We start from the raw sequence: 19,725 nt of genomic DNA, 5'->3' as shown, positions 1-19,725 counted from the left end.
ATGTGCAAAGACTGTTTGCCCTGTGGTATTTCTGAGTGGTAGCTTTTTGAGTGTGCAACAAGAACACTAAATATGAACCGTTCTGTCTAAAGGTACTTTAAAATATCAAGAGAACTGAAGTTTGACATTGGAGTTACTGTTTCTAAAAGGACTCTGTGTTTCCCTGCAGAGGTGGCACATCAGAGTGACTGGGATGGTATTGTTGCCTGCCATCAGGGGTATATAACCTGTACAACCTGGAACTATCAGAAAACCTCCATGGGAGCTCACAAACTGAGGCCAGAAGAATTCAGCAAACATAAACCTATTGACATATATGCAACAGTAAGTCTACTTAGGATAAGATTCACACTCTGTGTATCCTATTTTGATTCCTGTTGGTACAGAAGTAATGCTTGGAATGAAAAAGCACTGTGTCCAGTGAGCTGGTTTGTAACGCTGATGGTCTTACAAAAAGCTATTCTTTTCCCCTAAACATTCAGGTTAAAATGCACTTATTTTCTGGCTCAGAGAGGTGGTTGGTGCTTACCTTTAGTCTCTCACAACAATGTAGAGTTGTCTCTATGCCTGTGCTGATTAACTTACTCTGAGAATGAGATTGCTGAAGATTCTGAGCTTTTTTTGGCAGTACAGGGAAGTGTATTATCGAATTGCAAGAATGGTATTAACTCAAAAATCCCTTACAACTTGAGCTGATCACAATTGTGTTGAACGCACAGTGAAGGGGATACAAATGTTTGCTGAGGTTTACCAGCTTTTTAAAGGAGGAATTGCTGAGGCACCCCACATTTACTAGGGGTTAATGCAACTCCTATGTCTTGTGATACATGGTTTTTTGACGTTTTGCTTAGTAGTTAGGTGTTAGATAAATTAAATTGTAAATACCCAGTTTTCTTTTGATTCTACTAGATTCTAGTAGAATCTACTAGATTCTTTGGACTGTATCTTTCCAAAGAAATGTAGACTGTTGTTTCATTGTTTCTTCCTGTTGAAACTCTCTGTGACCTCACCCTAACTTGGGTGGGTATTGGTACCACGGGCATTGAAGGAGCAGTTGCCATGCTTGCCGTTTGTCTTAAGGATTGAATTTGTGGCAGTCTTTATTATTTAATTTACAATGCTGATAATATTACCTATGGCTTCTTTTGGATGCCTCTAAGCTAAGATTTCATTATCTTTCACAACCATGCATTGCCATATTTATTACTTGTTGAGTATTTGTTCATTTTAAGAGCTTCTCATAGGTGCTTTGTGTTGTTGATTGATTTTTTTTTTATTCCCTTTAAAGGCAGTTGACATTACATCATGTGGTAATTTTGCTGTAATTGGGATGTCAACTGGACAGGTAGATGTGTATAACATGCAGTCTGGCATTCACAGAGGGCATTATGGCAAAGAAACAGGTAAGGGCTCTTAAACTTCCCAAACACTGGCACTTAACAGAGTAGCAGTCACCTCGTGTTCTGCCATCATGAAAATTCAGTGTAGGATCTGAGCTGAATTTTTGTTCTAGTTATGGTGCTCTATCCTTTCTTGCAGTCAGAAACCTGACTTGAAGGACAGGATCCTTGATAATTTTAACAGCTCTGATGTTAACATATCCTTGGTTTTATTTAAAACAAAGTTGTCAGTTACCACAATGATTAGCACTTAAATGAGATGCTCTGGCCTCCACTCTTTTTGAGATAGTCAAGTCACATTTTCAGTATTTGGCTTCTTGTTTTATAGTATTCTATCTCCTAGATAAATGTTCCCATCTGTTTTGTGCCCCCTGCTTAGAAATGGAAGGAAAATTGAAGTCCTGAACAAGTCCAGCTCTTTGCATATGGTGTTATTTTTAATTACCCATCTGCAAATATAGCACATAATGTGACTGTGCCCTGACATTTTCTTTTAGAGTTGCATACATATATATTTTATGTATATTCCATATACTCTCATACATGGTTTTTTGGCACTCGTGATCTGAATTTTTTTGTTTTAGAAACAAGGAAAGAGTCCTGCTGAGCCCTTAAGATTACTGGATTTCTAAAAGCCACCTAGCTTAGCAAACATGAAGTAGTCTCGTTGGTTGATAGTGGGATGAATTTTCTAGATTAGCTTACTGGCCAGTAGCCCTAGGTATAGATTAAGAAATAAAATTGATGCAAAACTAGAGGAGCTATGTCTTGTCTTTACACTGCAGTGTGAAGCAGCTTTGGAAAACTCCCAGTTTTTGTGCCTGAACTCAAGTTGTAAATTTCGTCTGGAGTGGTGGTTCCTCTTGGAGGCATCCCTGAAGTGATTCAAAAATCTCTCAAATCTCACAGTCACAAAAACTTCCCCAAACTGAAAGCAGAAATAAGAGCTAACACTCATCTTCAGTTGCACTTCTTACTTGTATTCTAGGTGTTTACTTGAAATCCATTTGGTTTGTGTAGAGATAAAAAAAACTTAGAATGCTGGAGCATCTTGACAAGTGGCTTTCAGATTTCCGTATGCTTGCTGATCATTCATTGTAGTCAGGCAAAGATAAACAAAACAGAGTTTGGTATTCAACTGATTTCTGTGCTAAGTTTAAATTCTGAAATAATACCCTTTTTTCTCTTGATTTGCAGCACATGAAGGGGCCATTAGAGGGGTAGCTGTGGATGGATTGAACCAGCTGGTAATCACAGCTGGTAGTGAAGGATTAATTAAATTTTGGAAATTCAAAATGAAAGATCTGGTTTATTCCACTGAACTTTCTTCTTCTCCAAGTGGAATTCTGCTGCACAGAGACAGGTAAGAAACTGAAGTTATTTAATGTGTACAGTGTTTGGTGAACATATTTCTCTAGAATGGCAACCAGTATTCTTGATTAGAATATATTAGAATTTGTTCTTCTAATGCTTTGAAATACAACTGACTAGTACACAGAGGATGACAGGACATTTTATTAGACTGAAGGAATGTAAGACTTGTTATTTTTAGGATAAAAGATACCTGGAACAATGTTAGGATGTTTTTATTTTTTGTCTCTTGAGTATTCTCTCTCATGTGTGTTGATGTTTCTCGGCAGTGGTATTCTGGGAATTGCCTTTGATGACTTCACTATTAGTGTTTTGGATATAGAAACCAGGAAGATTGTCAGGACATTCTCAGGACACCATGGACGGATTAATGACATGGTAATTGTTAACCCATTTCCTGTAACAGGTGCCATACACAGATACCTAACAGATTTTACAGCTGGTGGATTTCTCTGCATTTATTAAATCACTAGGTTCACTCTGTGAGCAGTAAAGCTGTAGTTCAGCTTCACAGCACTTTTAGCCACGTTAGTTTGGAAATGTAAAGTGGCCAAATTGCCATCTCTTTTTTAATGTGCTTTGTGATTTAACTGTAGCTTTTAACTGTAACAGCAAGCTGATTTGGGGGTCAAACAAAACAAAGCATGAGAATAATGAAAATTGCATTGAGGAGCAAAACTGCAGAAATCTCAGCTGTGTATATAAAAAAGATTAGCAAAGTGAAAACATCTGAGATAATGCAGCACATGGATAATTCCTTATTTACATCTTACGTAATAGTTCATTGTACTGTTAACTGAAATAGTTTTTAGCTTCAAATTTATTTATAAATGCCACTAAAATAGTATTTACTTGACTTACTCAACTTTATGCTTAGAAGTAGGTTTTTACCATGAACATAAAAGTGAGGACTGAAGCACTGTGGCTAACAGTGAGATACCCCTTGTGTTTTATGTTTGAGCCTGTTCTTAAAAAGCTTCTGGTTTTGTTCTTTCTTCACTTCCAGTAGTGTTACTGTCAGTTTTGCCTTTTGGCCATACCATTTCACCTGGGTTTTAGGGAGCAGTCTGATCTTGGCAGGGCCTCCTGTGGGGACTGGCTTATTGGTTGTGCCATTAAATTGACTATTTTATTGTAGACTTTCAGTCCTGATGGTCGTTGGCTGATAACTTCATCAATGGACTGTTCCATTAAGACTTGGGACCTTCCCTCTGGATGGTGAGTAAATTTTAAAACATACAGCACAAGAAATAATCCCCTTTCTGATAAATGGCAGAAAGCTTTCTGGCTTGATTATCTATCACCAGATGTGACAGTTGAAGTTGCACATGGTAAAACAATTCTGCCCACTATTTTAATTGTATTCAGTGCTAGCAATGCATGTCTTTTTCTGGGTCTACAGAATAACACTGTCGTGAAGATGTGTTGATGACACCTGGAGTTTCCATGTACTGTGAATGAGTGTGAATTTGTTCTTTGTCTGGGAGCAGCACTGTAATCAAAAGGGCAAGAGATTGCTTAGGGTGAATTGTAATGTGCTGAAGTGTTGACAGGATCAAAGAGTGGTTGGAGTTGGAAGTAAAGATCCAGTCCAACTATTTTGATATGGAAAGGAACTTTGCTCACTGGATCAGGTTACTCAGTGCCCCAGCTTAGCCTTGAGCACCTCCAGGGCTGGGCCATGCACTGCTGGTTTATGCAACCTGTTCCAGTGCTCAACCACTCTCATTGTAAGAAAATTCTGCCCTGCATCCCATCTAAACCCATGGCCTTTCAGTTCAAAGCTGCTGCCCCTTGTTCTGTCACCACAGGCCTTGTTAAAAAGTCTCTCTGAGTCTTCCTTGTAAGCTCCCTTTAATATTGAGAGGCCACAAGGTTGTCTCCCCCAGAGCCTTCTGTTCTCCAGGGTGAAGAACCCCACAGCTCTCTCATTTTCCTGATAGGAAATGTGTTCCAGACCTTGAGTCATTTTCCTGGAGCTGCTCTAAGTTCATGTATCTTGTTCTGGGGGCCCCAGAGTTGGATGCAGTCAGTACTCCAGTTGGTTTTGTAAAGAGAAGCCTGTTTTCACTTACATTCATTTTAACAACACAACATAGCTTTACATCAGTTATATTTTTCATTTGTTTGTACTTGCAACTGCCAAAAATACTCTCTTGTGACCCACCATGAGCAGTCTTCTCCCAGAATAAAGTTTGGCTGAGAAGTAGGCAAGTACACACAAGAAGTTCAGGAGCCCAGAAAAAAACAGGCTGAAAAATAACTTTGCGTTCTGCCAGTGCATTCTTTCAGCAGCATATCAGATAGTTTTGGTTTTTTTTGTTTTTTTTTTTTGTTTTTTTTTTTTTTTAATTTAAGGTAGTGCTGTGCAGTGTGCGGCTCTGGTGGTTGTGCCTGGAGCTGAAAGGTTTCAGTTTGATTGATTAGTTTTGTTGACATGGTTTGGTAAATAATTTTGTATACTAATAGTTTTGTAAAAGTTCTCATTTTACTCCCAGAAGTGCATTGCATCTCAACAAACAATTGGCCTGTTCTTGCATGATGAGAGCCACTAAAATAGGACAGGATGGATATCGTGTGCCTTCTTCCTATGCATGGGAAGGAAATTAGCACTCTGGTCTTCATCTTTCTAACACTATTTCCCTTGCAAAGTAATATGCCTACAAAAAATTGCAGCATTAACTAATATCAGTTTCTTCTGGATTTCATTTCTTCAATAACTTAATACTTTACAATAAGAATCTATTTACAATGTTTTTAAAAGCAGTCTCACAGTAGTTGTCTTTTACATGTAAAAAAAATGAAATATTTTGTCTCTTATCTCTAAAATTCAGGTCAAGCTGAAATCCAGGCAGGTAAATGACAAACCCTGGTTTTAATTGTAATTAGGTTAAATTATTAATTGTAATTAGGTTAAATTATTTCCAGTGTGTAAAGGCAAGGCTTTCGTATAACTACAGGCAGAGGAGTGTATTGAAAAGGAGGACCAACTTTTAATAAATGGCTTGATGCTTGCTTTACCTCTGTGACTCATAAGTAGAGAAAGCATCTCATGAACTGTGTATTCTAAAGCCTCAGCTTTGATATTGTTTTTACAAAAATATGAAGAATGTGTTTCTAGAATCCAACATTACAAAAATTACCAACTGACTTTAATAATGGTCTGACATCTATTAACTGGACATCTGTTTTTGCTTGGGAGTGGTGCTTAGCTGTCCATAAGTAATGCAGTGCAGGTCTTCCTAGTGCATGTTTTTAATGTAGGGCTTTTTTAAAAGTGGGAAAAAATGATGACTTTGTGTACAGAAAGTTACAAACAGGAGCCCAGGCATTGTGCATATATTTCTTTCTGCTGTGCAGCTTGCACAGACAAATTGGGGAGTCAGGGGTATGAGCTGACTGTTCATGGATGAAGCAGTTGACAAAAAACAGCTCAGGAGACCTGTTAAATGTGAGCTCAACATTATGCTTTCCACTGTCACAGTTTTGCAGTTAGGCAGGAAGCATAAAGGGAGATGCCTTCAGCCCCAAGGCAGGATTCATTTAGCTTTTTGTGTAAAAAATACAAGTGTATCTTATTTCCTATAGTAGATGGATCGCTCCTTCCCACAAGCCAGTAATTTTAATCAGGATTTAAGTTCAGTAAGTAGAAAAACTTAATTTCTTGTTAAATTTGTTTTGGAGCTCTTTCTGGTTGATTTATTGAATAGAATTTCTCAGTTACAGGCAAGGATTGTCATAAAAAGATGGATTTGAAACTAAGAGAAAGTATCTAGGGTAAATTTTTTCTTGCCATTGTGCACTGTGTACAAAATGTATGTGATAAAAGTTTGGGATTTATGGGTTTAGTATTTATATATTTTATATTGAAAGTGATGAATGATTTTTCTCTTATCTGAGATTTGCAGCATCTGTTTAAGAAAATGCATAGGGAATACAACACTCCAGAGGAAAACTCTGGGGAAAAAAGGCTTTTACTTTCAACATGATCTCTCAACCCATCACAGGAGTGCTCAGTAGCTAAGAAAATACATGCCTACAAGATTTTACATTTTAAAGTTCTGTGTTACATCAATATTTTTTCTATGGTTAGTGAACAGAACAGGGCTGTGGAGCTGTAAACAAGAAAAAAGTATTCACACTCTTTGTTTATTCTTTTTATTTCTCTTGGTGAACTGGTTGTCAAGTTAAACTTTAACTTAAATTTTAAAGTAACTGAAATTTGTATTTCAGCAAGAGACAAGCAATGCTGTCAACCTGGGCTTGAGTGGAAGTCTGCTAGAGAGTGCATCATCCAGAACTTAAATGTCTCATTGTTAAAATAGTTGCATAATAACATGTTACTATAATGTTATTATAGTTGTATTTTAACTTTGTTTTTACATGGTATTTTTTCAATTTTCCGCAATCATCAAATGAATGATAAAGAAATGGTTTATCAGGCTGAAGATATAGTAATGCCAAAACTGATGCAGATAATCAAACTTCACATTGTGCAGTTCATATTTTATTTTAGAAACATTATCATTAGTATTAACTAGGTGTACATGGAGTGTGCTGAGAACATGAATTGTCAGTCTGAGTAACTGGGGCTAAATGGAAATACAGAATTGATGGCCAGTAAAAATTTTGTGTTAGGCATAAGGAGTTGACTGCTTCATCACATATTCTCCAGTTGTAGATGTCTAAGGAGGCACCTGCTTTATCTGACTTTGAAGCATTTTGTAGAGACTTTGTTGCACAGTGCTGTTCACTTGCTTTGTTTATACAATATATTTGGATTTGTGTGCAGATAAACAAGTTTATTTTGCTGATAATTTCTCTGGTTTTTTTTTTTTTTTTTTTCTCCATAGTCTCATAGATTGTTTTTTGGTAGACTCTGCAGCTGTGAGCCTTACTATGTCCCCTACAGGAGATTTTCTGGCTTCAACACATGTGGATGATCTTGGAATTTATTTGTGGTGAGTATGTAATCTGTTTCTACTTAGACTTTAGGATGGGACAGAGTTCTTTTAATCACCTTTATTGCAAATAGAGAATTACCCTGTGAAGTATCATCTCCAGTGTTTTATGTTCTATGGTTCTGATTAGGACAGGTGTTCTGTATTGCTCTGATTCCTAAGTCATGAAATTTCCACAGTTAAATTACTTATTCAGATAGTATAAACGATCTCTTTTTTTCTAAAGGTTTCTTACTCTTAAGGGTTCCTGTTATGCCATTTGTAAAGTTTTCCTAGACTCCGTTTCCCCCACTGCTTTGAAATGTCTTTGTTCAGATAGTGCTTCTTTCTGAAGTGCTTTTCTTGTCCTGCTGTCTGAGGCTTCTGGGCAGTATATGAAAGTTGTGATTACTTTTCTTTATTATTGATAAATAAGCACAGAAGTAAAATGTGGTTTTGTTCAGTTTCCTCCAGACACAGCTTTAAAGCAAATGACTGTTCAGGTCCAATACTGAAGTGACACACTGTTAAAATGGCTTGGGTCTTTCTTCCATTTAGCTGACAGATTATTTCAGGTTATATATGTTTGCTGTAGTTTTGTGGGAGGAGTGTTCAGTTGTTAGGCCTTCCTGTGGTTAAGTAAAAGTGCTTCCTTGTGAATAACAGCAGATGTTTTTACCTAGCCCTAGTTTATATTGACAAAAGAAGCAATTTGCCAGAATTATTTGTGTGCATCTTTCGAACCTGAAGAAAATTTGCTAAGAGTATTACCCTAAAATCCTGTGAAAGCAGGATGAATAATTTGTATTTGCATAATGTGTTCAGCCTGGAGAAGGCTCTGGGAGACCTCAGAGCCCCTTCCAGTGCCTAAGGGGGCTCCAGGAGAGCTGGGGAGGGGCTTTGGACAAAGGCCTAGAGTGACAGGAAAAGGGGGAATGGCTTCAAACTGCAGAAGGTAGATTTAGATTACACAATGTAAAGAAATGCTTGATTGTGAGGGTGGTGGAACACAGGCACAGGTAAATATTCTTTTTGGCCATCAGGACCAGGGCAGTTATTGTCCCTCTCCTGGGCGCTGGTGAGGTCACACTTCAAATTCTGTGCTTAGCTCTGGGCCCCTCACTTCAATAAGAACATTGAGGTCCTGCAGCCTATTATTATGTTCTTGGCAATAATACTTGAACATAACACTTATATTTCAGATGTTCAGGTGAGTCCATTGCCACACTTCACTTCCTGCTTATCTGGTAGATGAGGAGAGCTAATCTTGAATTGCCATGCTGCAGCAGTATTAGACTGCAGTATAAATTATGTCTGAAGTACTTGTTCCCATTCATCTGGAGATGGCTTTTAAAATGCCTGACTTATTTTTTCAGGTCAAACCGTTCTCTGTATTCACTTGTGTCATTACGGCCCCTTCCTGCAGATTATGAACCATCTTTGGTGACACTCCCCAGCACCTGCCCCATGCAAGGTAACCCTCAGATGAAAGTGTGTTTTGTTTTTCCCTTGCAGTTTGCTCCCCTGCTTGTATACCACAGATTCATTGTGGTTATCTTGTTGGCAAGAGGATGGGGCTCAGCTGAGCTGGCATGTGCCTGTGCCCAGTGAAAGAAAGGCCTAAGTGGATTTTTTTGCTAAATTAATGGAAGCAATTGTGCGTCAGAAGTCCTCTAGATGGAGATCTTGTCTGCCCAAGTTTGAAATGCAAGCACATACCTGCTCCACGTACTGAAACTGGAGAGACAAGAATTCATCCCAGAACTTTGAATATTTTTGTCCTGATTCCAGCTTTAATCCACTTTGTGTCTTCAGCAAGTGTAAAGTTCCTGCTTGGATGCTAAGGGCTCTTAATGGGTTACATTCCTTTCTTGTTTCAGGCTTGTCTATTAGATTCATTGTTTTAGCCAAGTAATATTTTACAAAAAGAAAGGAAAGCAGACTTGTTTGGTCAAGATCACATAGGAAATTACAAGAAAATCAAGTGACTGGTACTATAACTTGCCTTGTGGGATGTTGTGCTTTAATGTGGAGGTTTTCTTCATTTTTATGTGCCACTCCAGTCATACCTATGAAGAGGTTGGGATGAGGTAGCGAATATGGTGCAAGGATCTACATGCAAGGACTTCACAGCTTTATAATGTAGAATTAAAATTACTGTGTATATATTTATTCAGAAAGAACAACAGATTACTGTCAAAATTTTGTTTTCTTTAAATCTGTAAACTGCTTTTATATAACTTCAGTCAAAGTGGACAAATCTTATCAGTCATTAGAAAGTTGTTTATTAAATTCTACATCTTAGCTATAATATTTTAAAATTATTTAATATTTCATAAGGCTAATACAGATTGTTTCTGTAGCTTTTTTGCTCAATGTTATGTTAGCACCTATGTGTATAACTGTTATGCATTTGTTATTCAAAAATAAGTAAAAGTGTTGGGCTTGACTTTTTAAAAAATGAATGAGGAATATGAATGTTCATAAAAGATATCTGTTTCTGCAAGATGTGGATGTGTCAGGAGATGAAGAGCCATGTGATGAAATGATAGAATATGTCTCACCTGAGCAACTGGGAGAGCAGCTGGTGACCCTTTCCTTGTTACCAGAATCAAGGTGGAAAAATCTCCTCAACCTTGATATTATCAAGGTACTGAAACTGTGCAAAAAGCAACATACATCCATATATTTGCCCTGTTTCTACGAAATGCATGAAACTTGATCCTGCTTTTCAAGTGTTTTTCAAGATTTTGCATTAGAAGTGTATGTGGTGCTTTTCAGTTCCTGGGATTTGGGACAGGGGTTGTTTTTCTGCTAAGTAATAATTTAAATAATAGTAGCTTCATAATTAATGGTAAAGGGTTTTACTTTTATATTTACTTTTCAGTTAATCTTTAGAGTTTTCACAGTATTTTAAAAAGGAAACTCTTTACAAACAAAATATTCCCACGTGCTCTTACTATAATGATAATTATTTTAATTCAAATATCTAATTAACAGAAAAAAAATAAACCGAGAGAGCCACCAAAAGTTCCAAAATCAGCACCTTTCTTCATCCCAACACTTCCTGGTCTTATACCCCGATACATTCCACCAGAGGAGGAAAATGATACACAGGTAAAAACAAGAATCAATGTAATTGTATTTATATAGTGTATTTTAAGAGAAATCTCAAATGCTTTTTAATGTTGGGTTAAATCACTACATTGTAAAGAACCAGTTTTAACTCACTGTATTACTGCTTTATTTCTCAAAGTCTTATTCTTTCAGTAGAAAAATAATGTGATTGAGTTGTAAAAATGTGTTTGCATATTCATGGACACACTGCTGTGCTTTTGTGGTCTAGTCAAAGGTGGTAAACCTTGGGATGCTGGCACAGAAATCTGATTTCTGCATTCATCTTGAAGAAGCACTGAGCACCAATGAATGTAAGTTAATGAAATATTTCACTAAAAATGTTGATGCTGCTTTTATTTTGATACATATGTCATTTTTAATGTCAGAATTGTAACAGATGTGAGAAAAAAAATACTCATAGTACAGTATAATACCTAATACACAGATAGCCACACTAGAACAAAAATCCATTGGTACTGCAGCTTGTAGCATGGAACCCAATTCTGGCTAAAACCCTTATGGAGAAAGAAGACTGGGTTCCTTTTTCATTAACCTTTTTTGAAAACTGATTATACCACCCAGACAAGGTGCCATGCATTATTTCTGGGAAAAGGAAGGAAAGAAGGAAGGGATTGATTTGGAATAGACCTATTTGAAAAGGAATAGTCTGGTGATTCACTGAAACATAAAAAGCATAGTGTGCCTAACAAGTTCTCCTTTCAAGGGTTACTTCACCAGGCAGTGAACTACAGTGTTAATTCATTGTCCTATAATTTAAAGCTTAAGAAGAAATAAATTATACAAAAATAAAGTGTTGGATTTCTTTTAACATTCAGTTTATTTTGAAATTTATTCACTTAAACTACCAGTGGAATGCACCAGCTGTTTTTTGTGTTTATCCTGTGATGCTACAGAATCATTGAAGCAGATTTTTTTAAATTATGCTAATATAGCCGATTTGGGAATGTAAATGGACAGTAGCTTGTCCACAGGCAGTTCTGTGGGGAATTCTTCTACCCCTGCTTAAACTCTCTTGAGATGACCAGATTACTCAAGCAACTTGAAACATTTTGTGTGCAGAACTTTATTATCTGTCACAAACAAGGTGTGTTCTTCTGCCTCACTTGTAGTACTTCGATTGACAGTGTTCTATTGAAGTGCCTCAGGGCCACTCAGAAGAGGTGAATGTTTAAAAGCCTCGTGGAGCTGGCTCTACCAGTGAGCAGGTGCACAGTGATGTGCTTGGACACGTGGGCCTGCCTCACAGTGATGTGCTTGGACACGTGGGCCTGCCTCGGGCCACGGCTGCTGCAGGGCCCCGGCTCTGTGCCCGAGCCGCGATCCAGGGAGCCTGGTGATCCTGGCTGCTGGTGGGGATCACGGCTCTGCTGGCTGGATTACAGCCATCTCTTCTCAACATCACTGGGCCATGCAAATAAAAGGAATCCTGCTCAAAACCATCCTGGTTTACTGTAGGGGTGGAAACAGGGCTTCACACCTCAGGTCAGGTGTGAAGATTGAGCTGCCCAGATTGAGCTGCAGCCTTTTCCATGTTGTACGTGTATCAACCTCACAACGTGTTCCATGCTTTTTATTTAATGTCATAAAAAAACCTATTTAATGCATCTGTTTAGTACTGTTAAAATCTGTTATATTCAAAACTAGCTAATGATGTTTTTAGGAATCAAATATTGACTATATACTACCTGAGGAATATTAACCAATGCCTAATACCATTAGTTACCATAAAGTTGGTCTTCTTAGCAACTTCTTAGCAAAAGAAGTATTAATCACATACGTTTTAAAAATGCTATAACTATCAGTTGCATTTTTGCAACCAAACATATTTTTGCTGCTTCCTTTTTAAAGGAAATAGATGAAATCCTCATAGGTCATCAGGTAGGACAGTAGAAGTCCTGAGAAGGAGCAATTATGAAGAGAAAGAAAGTTTGCAAATTGCATGTATTTCTGCTGTGAAAAAGATTTTCCTGTAATACTCTCCAGGCATTCACTTAACAAAAGTAATAATTTGTTGGATGCAGCCAAAGGTCTCTAGTTTTGCTTATTGTCAGCTAGAGTAAAGATGCCTAGTAAAAGTAGTGTTCTCCATCTTTCAGAGTATATTCACAGTTAACAGCTCAAAATATCAAGTATGTACATTATTTCTGCCAAGAGATGTCAAAGGACAATGTTATGTGGTTAATTAGAAATTTTGTTTAACTTAGAAGACAGAAGAGGGGAAAAATTGAAACAAATGCAAAGATGTTATTTATATTTTTCAATTACAAATAAAGTGCATCTGTACTTTTAGTATGTGTTGCGAGAGTAAATTAAAGACAGGGAGACGTTTTGTTGAAAACAAAAAAGTAAGGAAACGGTAAAAATTTGAAATTCATAGTCACTACTTAAGAATTTTAGAATAAGCCTGTCTTGTGAAGGATCTGTGAGATTCTGTTTTGCAGATGTTACTGAGAATGTGTCCTCCAATGTTCTAACACAGATAAAGCTCCCCTTGACTTACTGAAGAGCTTGGGACCATCTAATATTGAGGTGGAGCTGCGGGGTTTGGCCCCTGAAGGTGGGGGCTCAATGGAGGTGATGCTGAGCTTTTTGAGAATGATTGGGATGATGCTGAACAAGAAGCACAACTTCGAACTCGCTCAGGCGTACCTGGCACTATTTTTAAAGGTAAAATTTTTCTTACTAAATTTATGTTAGTCCTATTAAAAATAACGGTTATACTAGAAAGGTATAAATTGTCTGTTAGAATTATCTGAAGTGATTTTGGTTGAGAATGGTTCTAAAATGTCTAACTGAATGTATTGGATGATGTGGCAGCTCATTTGGTGACAATCAAGAACAACTTGCAAAACAAAAGATGTTGTGAAAAGGGCCCTGCCAGACAGGTTTTGTTCTTGTATTCCTTACTTAGAATTGTTTTTGTGGGGTTTTTTTTGTAACATTCCTAACTTCTTAGTGGTTGTTAATTGTTAAGCTAAGGTATGTTACGTCTTAAATAAGCAAAGAATTTAATACACAATGGTTGGGAAATAAATTAGACATTTTGTTGGATTTATCACTAGACTTTGTAAGCCTGACCTACTTTCCGTGGCAGTGGGCTGCCTTTTACCTGTTGAGCATCACAGAGCTAATGAAATTATCCCAGGGTGTGTCTAAGTTAGTTACTCTACTGAAGCACAGTAACAGTTACTCTTAGAGACAAAGTGGTTCGGCGGAAGGTTGAAACCCTTCTGATGCACAAGTGTTTTAGGTACTCTGATATATGAAATAATGTGAAAGCACTTAATAACAGCTTACTTGGAAAACACTGTTATAGACATTCAGACACATGTAATACCAGAGCATCCGCAGCTTCTCTGGGTAATGGGTTCCAGTGTCTCACCACATTCACAGTAAAGAATTTTGTCTATTATCCAGACTGAACCAACTGTCTTTCAAATTAAAGCTCTGTCAAGGCTCCTAGATATTTAAATTGTAGCCTGGAAAATAAATATTCCATCCATTAAGTGGTAATAATTGCAGCAAGTTCAGAAGGTTTCTCTTGTTTCTCTTTTAACAAGGTTGCTGTTTGTCACATAAGGAGACCTCATCCATCTCTATCACTGCAGTGTGTGCTGACATCATTCTTCTTGATGTGTGCAACATGGATAATTAAAATAATAATCCTGATTGACCTTCGCACATCTTTCTAGCCTTTCTAGACTAAAGAGGAATTTGTGATGCAGGTCAGAAAGTGGAGAAAATTATCCTCTAGGGAACTGTGTGATGAGAATAGACAGCAGCCTTGCCAGAAGAGGATTTAGTAAAAATATAGCATATTTAAGACACTTTGCTGCCTTATCCCATCTAGAACATGAAAAATGGCTTGTAAAGACTAGCAAAAGGGGAGCAGTATTGAATAGAGGAAATTAGTTGAAAGAAAAGAGTCCTTTACTTATTTGGGACATTTCCTGAAAGCAAACTATTGGAATTGGATGGGGATAACAGTCTTTTAATTTTTTAATCTGTATTTGTTTCACTAACTGCTTGTTTTCATTTTCAGTTACATCTTAAGATTCTCTCATCGGAGCCAAAACTCTTGGAAGAAATATCCAAATTGTCAATGCAACTTGAGGAAACTTGGGTTCACTTACGGGGTCTCTTCAATCAGAGTCTGTGTGTTTTAACATACATGAAAAGTGCTTTGCTGTAAAATACTTCAGGGTTTTGTCTGCATAAGATTTCCCTCAGAGGAATAGTACAGTTTATACCAAAAAATACTGGATTCCAAAAATCATGCTGGGTCTTGGAATTGTAGAATCATTAAGGTTGGAAAAGGCCTCCAAGACCATCAGATCCAACGTTCTGCTGGATACCACCCTGTTCACTAAGCCATATCACTAAGTGCCAGACTGCACATTTTTTGAATACTTCCAGGGATGGTGATCCCACCATCCTGTTCCAGTGCTTCTTCTGGTGCTGTATTTTATACATCTACATATGGCAGAGTACTTTAGAACGTGCACAACTGCCTATTTTTGTTCAATTCAGTTGGAGAAAAAATTGCTACGTGCAGCTAAATTGTTGTGTTGGTCTGTGCTGACAGACATTTGGATTCAAGGCCCTGAGCAGCCTGGCCTTGTGGAAGGTGCCCCTGCTCATGGCAGGGGGTTGAAAGTAGATGATCTTTAAAGTTTCTTCCAACCGAAGCCATTCAATGATTCTCTGATTCTATGGCTACATAAAACGTAGTTCACCACGAAGAAATTATTTGCGGGGAAAAAAAAGAAATAGGAATGGAACTTCTGTGCAGGAGACCAAAAACTATATTTTTCTTAATAAAGTCACTGTTGATGCAAAAATAAAACAAAAAGTCTGAATTTTTAACACTTTATAAACAATAATTTAAAGCAAATTAATCTAAAAATTGTGTTTCTGTGCAATTAGAGCACTTTTCTTAGAGTGGTTGTAAAATTAAGTTGTCTTCTCACTTTTGCAGACATTTATTTCTGAAGGCAAAGATTTCCAGCTGTACTAGCAATAATAGAACTTAAAAATACCCCTAAAAACCCAAGCGCCTAACTAAACAAACAAAACCAGATTTTTGGGAGGTCCAGTTTCATATGAAAGTAATTTCTTAAGGAAAAGGAGAAAAGATTACTAGAAAAAAAAATTGTTTTGAGATATTTTTAATTAAATCAGATGGGTTTTTTTGCAAATTGATATTTAGGTTTCAAACCATAATGTTTGGGCATTGTTTGGGACCTCATGAGTGAAACTATCTTGAACTTGGCTGCTTGAGAATACTTCCTCCCAGCAGAAGAATCTCCTGAACAAGGCCTTTGCTGTATTTCACATGCTCAATCTATGTACACAGACCAACAGAGTAACTAATACAAATATATGCAATTTCAATGAGTAAACTTGAAAGGTGGTTCATTGCATTTGATAGAAGACTGAAGCAATAGTGTGGGTCAGTTGTACTGTGTAGCTGTTTGGTTTTTTTTAATGCCATCACGTTAAACCCCTTTTAGTCATGTGTACTGGAACAAATTATCTGCAAACATAAAATCATACAACAATAGAAGGGCTTGGCTTGAAAGGGACCTTAAAGATCATCCACTTGCAGCCCCCTGCCATGGAGGAACACCTTTCACTAGACCAGGTTGCTCAGGGCCCCTTCCAGCCTGACTGGACACTTGCAGGGATGCAGGGATGGGGCATCCACAGCTTCTCTTGGTCATGATGTCTCACCATTGTCACAGGGAAAAATTCCCTGTTCATGTCCAATTTGAACCTACTGTCCTTGAGTCTAAAGCTGTCATATACACACGAGGTTTCTACAAGGTTTGCTACTGAGATTTAAGAAAATCCTTTGTAGCACAGAATTATTGGTTTCCAGTGGTATGGTTCTTGGCAACCCATTGCTCCCAATTTATTGGATTGATCTGAAGTTGTCCAAAATACCTTCAATGTCAGTGTAATGAACGTCTCAGCTTTTAGATGTTACTGGAACTCCTTTAGAAGATCTTAGAGAATAATTTTCTGAATAAAGACACAATGTTCAAAGGTTGATAAGGCAGTATTTGCGGACCTGCCTCTGTGGGAGAAGGAAGCATGGATAAAGAACTTTCATGTTGGATCAGAGGAAGGGTCTGTCAAGCCCACTGTTCTGTCTCCAGCTGGAGGAAGGAAGATTTGTGGTATAGCAGCCTGGTTGTGTATAAAGTGATTGTTTCTCAAGCATATCAAAGCACCTTTCAGCAGACAGCAATTAGATCTCAGTGACCCAGCTGTAGCCTGACAGTTGTGTTTAATGTTCTGTGGCAGACCTTTTGTTCTCTGTGAGTTCATCTAATCTCTTTTAGAACCCATTTATCCTTCACAACATCCTGTAGTAATGGGGCCTACAATTTAATTAACGGGAATAATGTATTTCTGTTTATATACTCCAGACCTGCTATCTTCTAATATTGTATGTCTCTCCTTGAATGTGAGAAATACCAGCTGTGCTCTAGTCTTCATGCTTCCCAGACTTTGCCTCAGAGCAGTGGTGAAAGGGTTTCTTCTGCTCATGAAGGACATACTTTATTTTGCTGAGTGCATGTCTGCATTTTTACTGAAATCCAAGAACCCTTTCTGGGCACAGATGTTTAAATCTGTATGTACAAGATTTGTCTACAAAACCTGTAAGGATTGTAGAGTAGGGGTTTTTTTGCCCTTCCATTATCATGGTCTGCTTGATGTAGTCAGAAGAAAAAAACTCTGCCAAACAGGCTATATTATTAGAACAGAAACATCAGGATAATTTTTGTGAGCTATGTATGTATAACACAGTTGACATGATGTTTGCAGTCCTGTATGATCTCATTAAATGTGTTTAATGCAGTTTCTTCTACACCTATCTGTTTGAAATCCACCTGGAGCACATCAATAACTTCCTTCAGAATATAGTATGTAGATGTGAGTGCTATCTCACCTTCTTTATCATCTTTTTCTCAACATGTCTACTCATCACTGCTATTTCAGGGGTGTTATACTATTATTAGAGATGTAGAGTCTTCCACCAGTAGTTCTGATTGCTTCACGTTCTTGGTCTTTTATTTTATCCTTTTTACCTCACATCAAAATGATAAACAACTTGCTGTTGATAAAAAACTTCTTCAGAAATAAAAAGTAATTTTCTCCTGTTAGTGGTAGAAAGTAGATGTTTCACCTGCTATTTCCTGTATTATTCTTTTGCCTGAGGCATAAAGGACAGTATTTTATTATATTAGTGAAAAATTGTTGATTACAAGTGGTAATATGCATGGAAATTTGCTAATTTGGGCTTTGTTGCCCATAAGAACTCACACTAACATGGTGCTTTTGTAATGGCATATGCAATGGGATGTGGAGAAATGCTAGATGGATGAAGGGATATTCATGTTAACTCTAGGTTCTCTTCCAAGCAGGGCAGCTACTGTGGATTTTACCATTCTTACACAATGCCAAGCCCATCTTAAGCTAGCTCTGAGTAGCAGCTTGCTGTTGAAATTCTCTGTGTTATGTGTGTGACACAGCACTCCTTCCAGCTTCCTCTCAAGCCTGTCCCCACCTCTGTTCGTGTGCTTTCCTTTTCACCATGATTTTCTCAGCTCTTGGTTCCTGAGTGCAGCTGCTGCTCTTAGCAACTCCTGCACATAGCAGTCCTGTCAAGTTAGGTTCTCTGTACTTCCACTCTTTTTCTTTGGACTGTTATTTTTTCCAGACACATTTGGTATTCTTGGTTCTTTTGAGACTGGTAGCTGGACCTTGCTGCCTGAATTTGCTACTGGGTGGATTCAGATGCTGCACAGTGAATTTTGTTCTTCTCTGAACCATAAGAAGCCTTCAATGTTAGTAGTCTTTGTTTTCCTTTTTCATTCAAGTAAAAATAGGGGTATTATGAGGCATGCAAACATGAAGAGACAGTAAAAGGATACCAATGTTTACATTGGCTACATTGTTCAGTAGCCAACCTATACCCCTGACTTGAAGCACTCCAACATTTTGTACATTTCAAATTTAATTCTTTACTTCTTCAAGAAAAATATAAGATCTATCTGTGCAAGTTGTCATAACTGCAAGTCCTAGAGTAAGGACCCTGGAAGATATTTGCATTCTGTGAATTAGAAAAGGCAGGGTGTTTGTTGGCATATTTGAACTCTGTTAATGTGCTCTGTTTTAAACTCCTGTGAAGGAGTTCAGCGTTGTTCAAGGATCACTGTTTTGTCAGTAGTTTACTGTGTTGTCTGTTGGCTTCAGCCTGTTGTCTGATGTTTCCTGAGTATCACATGTTAATCTTCCCAGCACATCACCATTTGTATCTTAAGAGCTATTTGTTTTATGAAAAATTATCTCTTAATAAAAGTAATTTACCTTTTTAGAGATGAGGAATCCAATCAGTGTCTTATTTGATGCTAGTGCAAGGACTGGCATCCTTTACTTTTTGATGTGTTTACAATATATGTTAGAGGAGACCAAAATGCTGTCATTACATGTCCTTAACCCCTGTGCTTTTCTTTTTGTGAAGCAGTGGTGAATTGAGGAAAGCAAAATGAAAGATAAAATAACCAAGATTTTTCTACCCTGGCTGTTATGTCTTCTACTGTATGATTCTGTGTTCCCCAGAAGGATTAATGAGATCTCTGATGCTTGTTGCACATCACAAAGCTTTGCTGTTTAGTAGCAGTCTCTGAAAAATTACTTTCCTCCACTGATGTGTGCACTGCTAGTTTGTGAAACAGCTTATGTGGCTAAGTGGAATTGCATACTGCTTCCCTGACTATCCAGTGTGTTAAAAGATGTGCGGGCTCTATGACTATTAGATTATGAGTGTTTTAAGGGTCCTCACACTGAAGGATCAGATCACCTTG

General features: G+C 37.6%; 1 protein-coding gene across 1 annotated transcript in view; it reads left to right on the top strand.

Moving 5' to 3' along the window:
• The window catches only part of WDR36 (WD repeat domain 36), a 32,184-nt gene extending 12,947 nt beyond the window's left edge, over positions 1 to 19,237 (top strand). Inside the window, exons 12-23 of the mRNA XM_058044161.1 lie at positions 170 to 324; positions 1,289 to 1,403; positions 2,598 to 2,763; positions 3,041 to 3,149; positions 3,910 to 3,989; positions 7,625 to 7,732; positions 9,088 to 9,185; positions 10,219 to 10,361; positions 10,712 to 10,828; positions 11,058 to 11,139; positions 13,329 to 13,516; positions 14,892 to 19,237. Coding sequence (XP_057900144.1) covers positions 170 to 324; positions 1,289 to 1,403; positions 2,598 to 2,763; positions 3,041 to 3,149; positions 3,910 to 3,989; positions 7,625 to 7,732; positions 9,088 to 9,185; positions 10,219 to 10,361; positions 10,712 to 10,828; positions 11,058 to 11,139; positions 13,329 to 13,516; positions 14,892 to 15,041 — 1,511 coding nt within the window. The 3' untranslated portion in view covers positions 15,042 to 19,237. The remainder of the gene's footprint in view (positions 1 to 169; positions 325 to 1,288; positions 1,404 to 2,597; positions 2,764 to 3,040; positions 3,150 to 3,909; positions 3,990 to 7,624; positions 7,733 to 9,087; positions 9,186 to 10,218; positions 10,362 to 10,711; positions 10,829 to 11,057; positions 11,140 to 13,328; positions 13,517 to 14,891) is intronic.
• Positions 19,238 to 19,725: the final 488 nt, after the last annotated feature.

Source organism: Melospiza georgiana, chromosome Z (genome assembly GCF_028018845.1).
Source record: "Melospiza georgiana isolate bMelGeo1 chromosome Z, bMelGeo1.pri, whole genome shotgun sequence".
Taxonomy (NCBI): Eukaryota; Metazoa; Chordata; class Aves; order Passeriformes; family Passerellidae; genus Melospiza; species Melospiza georgiana.
Note: the sequence above shows the minus strand (reverse complement) of the source record. Positions and strands in the feature narration are given on the sequence as shown.